Source organism: Corvus brachyrhynchos, unplaced genomic scaffold (assembly GCF_000691975.1).
Source record: "Corvus brachyrhynchos isolate BGI_N302 unplaced genomic scaffold, ASM69197v1 scaffold101, whole genome shotgun sequence".
NCBI classification, from domain to species: Eukaryota; Metazoa; Chordata; class Aves; order Passeriformes; family Corvidae; genus Corvus; species Corvus brachyrhynchos.
This window is the reverse complement of record NW_008237239.1, coordinates 18,458,031-18,462,964: the sequence shown is the minus strand read 5'-3', so window position 1 is coordinate 18,462,964 and position 4,934 is coordinate 18,458,031. Positions and strand designations below refer to the sequence as shown.

Below are 4,934 nucleotides of genomic sequence, written 5' to 3'. Positions count from 1 at the left end.
TGCTTCTTTGCCTTTTTTCTGTTTATTGTCTTAAAACCAGTGCCCTCAAAAGTAACAGAAATGGTTCAAAGCAGATGCCAGCTATCTGGGTTTAATGCTGCTTTTTCAGTTTTTCATGTGGATTGGAAATATAATCAACCTTACCTCAAAATTCTTAACCAGCTGCAATATAATCTTCATTCCATTCTTTATAATCCCCTGTGCACTCATTTTTGTATGACTCCCATAGACTTGTTGCCAGCAGTACTGTCTCAAGGAATTGATACACAAAGGTACCAAAGTTTTAATACTGACTGTGCTTCCCCAGGCTGGTGTGACTAAAGCAGCCACCAGTTCTCCTGGATCTGGAAGTCCCAAGAACAACACAGCCTTTTACACAGCTACAAAATCTCAGTGGAGAATGACTGTACTTCCATGAAATATAGCCTCATTTCAGTTTTGGATTCACTTGGTATTTCAGTTGTTGCAAAATTTCCAGTTACTCAAAAAACACCTGCCCCTTTCTCATTGACATGGGAAGTGTTGGTACAATATCACAAGTAGGTAAAGGCCACACGTGATTTTGTGTATTGGCTGCACCACAAACACCACCAGCAAGACTTATTCCTGAAAATACTTCTGTGGGGTTTTTTTTGGTAAGGCATACTAATGGCTGGTCTTTTCCTCTAGATTAATTATGCTACCATCTCTGAAGATGACTGTGACGTCACTATTACATTGAATTTTGCTGCTATTAACAAGGTCAGTTCAGGGGATGGGGCCTGTTGAGAGGCAGCTGGTCTAAAGCTGTCACTAGAGCAGTGTAATGATACATTTTAAATTCAGGTCTAAACAAGAAATGCTTTTGTTCAGAGGGTGTTAACTTATTGCTTCAGAGAAAAGAATCTTTTTCTTTCTCTGTTAGAGCTGGATGAACAGGTAGCTTTATCTGATGAAGCCTGACTTCACAGTTATGTTGTTATCATCTCACATTTTGTTAGTTTGCTATTAGTATTAACTTTCTTCTTTCAGCTGATGTTGTTTGATGATCCTAGCACCCCTTAGCTTTTGATCTCAGATCCTGCTTTTTTTCAGCCTGCAAACTGTGTTCTTAAGGAATAAGCTTAGTAATTTCCAATAGTTTGGAGATAACTTTTGTCAGAGCTCCTGTTAACTTTATTCAAAATCTGGAACTTCCATCTCAAGAATTACCATGTTCCAAAAACCATGACATACACATTTCTAGCTTTTCAAAGATTAAAATCTACCATCTCAAAAATCCAAAATTCAGACTGTGTCTCTTGTGAGGCATCTTGGAAAGCTTACCTTGCCATGTGGAGCCTGAAAAGCTGTATCACATCATTTCAGAAATGAAATTTCTCAAGTGGTAGAAATACTTTCATTTGGTGAGAATCTTCATTTCGTTAAGCGAGGTTGTGTCACTTTATTTTCTAAATCAAAAGAAACACCTAACACAAGGTTTAGAAAAAAATGCCACATAATTTTGCCTCAAAACAGAGTTCAATTACATATGATAATGTCTTGTGTTAATTTGACACTGATATTAACAGCCCATGTATTTTCTCATTTGCAACAGTTTTGTGCCACTAAGATTATAGCAGCATTACATGATAATAACTGCCTGCATTTGATGATTCTACAGGATATTCATCCTAAGAGAGCAGTGAAGTTCAGCAATGATTACCCGAGTGCTGTAACAGAAGTCACAGATGGACAGGATGGCAGTCAGACTAATTTTGGTGAGATTTTTTTCCCCCCTCTTTACAGTAGACCATAAATACAGCAGTCAGGAATACAGAAGTAGTGCTTGGAAGCTTACACAGGCAAACATTCTGTGTCTATTTAAGTTGATCTTTTAAGTCGCAAAATGTGTCCGAGCTGAGATTTAAGCAATGTACAGACTTTCTAACATTCCTGGAAATTCTTCATCCCTAGGGAGCAGCTGAGGAGACCAGTGAACTGCAGCCACAGCTCACAGCAGTGTTTTTATTATAGCAGTAAAACTTTAGATGTTTCACATATTCTTTTACAATAGGAACCACAAATATCAATATTATCTCTACTTCTGAGCTCTGCCATGGACTGCCAGCTCTGGCATATTTGGCAAAGATAAGAAATTATGAAATACGTTCATCCTAGACCTGGTTTGCAGAGATGTTGTTTAACTGCAATCTCCCACTGGTGTTAGTAACAGCTCAGCACTTTGGGCATCTCATATTGGACTTAGGTTTTCATTAAATCAACCAGTTGTAAAGTGAGCCTCAGAATTCAGAAATTCCTATACCATCATTTGATATACTTAATTCACATACAAGTCTCATCCACTTTGTGCTTCCAGTCTGAGACTTGACAAGAGGCAGCAACTGCACTGGGAGCTGTGTAAACCTTTTGTTAAAACCAGTATGATCTGCAACAAGTGTTTCATCACTCTCTCATGCAGAAAACTGATAAATACTGCTTTGATTGTGGATAAATTATTTCCAGATCTCTCCTCCTAGTTCAGATACTGACTTTGCTTTGAATTAACACTTGTTTTTCTTTCTGGTAGGCAGAGGTGATCATAATCTTTTCTATTCAAGAGGCAAAATAAAGAGAACCAAGTCAAGAACAGTAATGGGACAGGAATATAAGCTCTCCGTAAGTATCTTCTGCAAATACAGGAGAAAAGATTTCTAGAGCAGCACTAACATGAAGGAGGGCATCCAAGGATTAAAATAGAAAGGTTTTAACCCTGACTGAGGGCAGGGGATAAAAGTGCAACTTAATATAAAACCTGAACATTGGTAACTGACATTTAGTTCAAAACTGAAAATAACTCATTTGTTTTTCTACTAGGAGTTTAATTAGATTTTTTTCTCTCATTTTGAACCCATTCAATTTTGACACTGCATTAGGCCTAAGGACTGTTGCAGAGTGATTCTTTACAGATTTTTTTCAGAAGCAACATCAGGTGGAGGTATTGTCATCTTTCCTTGACTTTACAACATTCGACTCTGTAGAGGCCTAGTTTAATGCAAGCAGCCAGGATTTAACCTCCACTGGAGACCAAATTTTCTGAAAGAACTGTCTACTGAAGGGATTGTCAGTAATGACATGGAAAATTTCAAAAAGGAAATGTACATTAATCTAAGCTTGGATCAGTCAGCCAACTCAACGGGTGGGAGAAGATACAGAGCTCTGTGGTATGAGTCCAGAGATAAAAATGCTTGGTCAAGTGATAGAGCTTTCAAAATGAGAAAAGGAGGTTGAAAGCTGGGAAGAAATAAAAGGAAAAGGTTTTAGGTTTTGTTGTTTGTTTGTTGTTTTAAGATTTAGTAAACTAACTTATCTGAGGCAAAACATACACATTTTTAGAACAGAGTACTTCCACAAGTTCTGGAAGCTTCAAACTTTAATCCTAAACATGTACCCATGTTTAATTTTACTGTGCTGAGCAGATCTTTGTACAGCCCTGGAGAGCTGCATTGATGTAAAGCTAATCATTGCTGAATGAAGACCTCAGTAGTGAGATATTAACCCTGGTTACCCAACACTTGCTTAGATTCAGAAAGACATTCCCAAAGTCAGGGATTAGTAACAATGAGGCTCAGATACATTGAATTCATCCCACTGTGTGCATTTTTCACTTTCACTCCAAGGCGGAATCTGGCCCACCTACTTGTATTTTCACTGTGTGAAATGTTACTGGCTGTTGTGTGTCTCCACAGCCAGAGTCCAGACAGCTACTGGATGAACTGGGTCAAACTGGGAAAGGAAGAATCCCCTTCATAGAACAATTGCTCAGTGATGTAAGTTACGCTTGCTGAAGTTTTCCTTTTTCAACTCTTGGGCCATTTACTGCATGAATATTAGCCTGGAATGCAACTTTGGAGTGACGATTAGGAGGCAACAGCCTTGCAATACCAGTCTTCAGACTGGAAGAGCATTTTAGAGAAGATAGGGCCTGTTTTACATTTATAGATTCCTTCCCCAGTTTCTATTTGGTCAGTGCGTAAGGCAGTCTTCTCTGGGTTTGTCAAGGCCAAGCAGAAAGAACAATGTATCTGTTTTATAGTTTAGGATCCAGTCCTCTGTATAGCAAAAGCAAGCATAATCTCTATGTTTCTGCTGTGGGATCTCATTTGGCTACTGTTACACACATTTACTCTGGCTTTGGACAAACATTTTCAGAAGAAAGCAAAGCAACACACTTTGAACCTCTCTCTGCCTTGAGCATGAAGCCCATTTCCCAACTTGAATTGGCGTAATACAAAAGCAGGGTAGAAACTGAAGAATCTGTATGGTTTTACCAGCTCCATTTCCCTCTGCTCTGTTCCAGGGAGCTGACCCCAACTCCCTGAGCGAGGAGGAGCGCCCTGCCCTCACAGTTGCTGTCCTGAACAAGCACACAGGAGCCGTCTCCCCTCTGGTGCAGAAAGGGGCCGACATTGACCAGCAGTCAGGGCCGTAAGTGAGCTCTGATCCTCTGCCTTGGCTCTTTCCAAGTTTTACCCCAAAAAAATCACACGTGTTCCAGCTTTAGAGGGAACTAAACCCCCACCTCTCCTCCACAAATCTGTAGTGGAGGAGTTCCTTTCAATGACAGTATCCTTACTCCTTCTTCCAGCTACCAGCTTTGAAGATTTCTTGCAACTTGTTAAAGCTGTTCTATTCAGTTCCTTCTCCATCCACTTTGACTTAGAGATAAATCCCACCAAAGCCTATGTCTCGGTTTTGAAAGACAGGTGTCTGCTAAGGAAGGCAGAGGCCCCCCTTGAAGTGGCAGATATAACCCCTTTTCCCTCCAAGTTATTATATTTTGAAATCAAGAGCCTTTAGGCGAAGATGTGGGAAAATAGGAATAACAGTTCTTTACTATATATATATATATATGTATATAACCAGTCAAACAAAACAACAACAACTATGGCAGTAACAGCAAACACAAACCCAGT

The 4,934-nt window shown here is 39.5% G+C and overlaps 1 protein-coding gene across 2 annotated transcripts in view; it reads left to right on the top strand.

Moving 5' to 3' along the window:
• Positions 1-4,934, top strand: part of DZANK1 (double zinc ribbon and ankyrin repeat domains 1) — a 52,331-nt gene that overhangs the window by 39,807 nt on the left and 7,590 nt on the right. For both annotated transcript variants that reach the window (XM_017730084.1, XM_017730085.1), the window contains 5 exons: positions 670-741; positions 1,643-1,739; positions 2,549-2,637; positions 3,708-3,788; positions 4,319-4,446. In XM_017730084.1, coding sequence (XP_017585573.1) covers positions 670-741; positions 1,643-1,739; positions 2,549-2,637; positions 3,708-3,788; positions 4,319-4,446 — 467 coding nt within the window. The remainder of the gene's footprint in view (positions 1-669; positions 742-1,642; positions 1,740-2,548; positions 2,638-3,707; positions 3,789-4,318; positions 4,447-4,934) is intronic.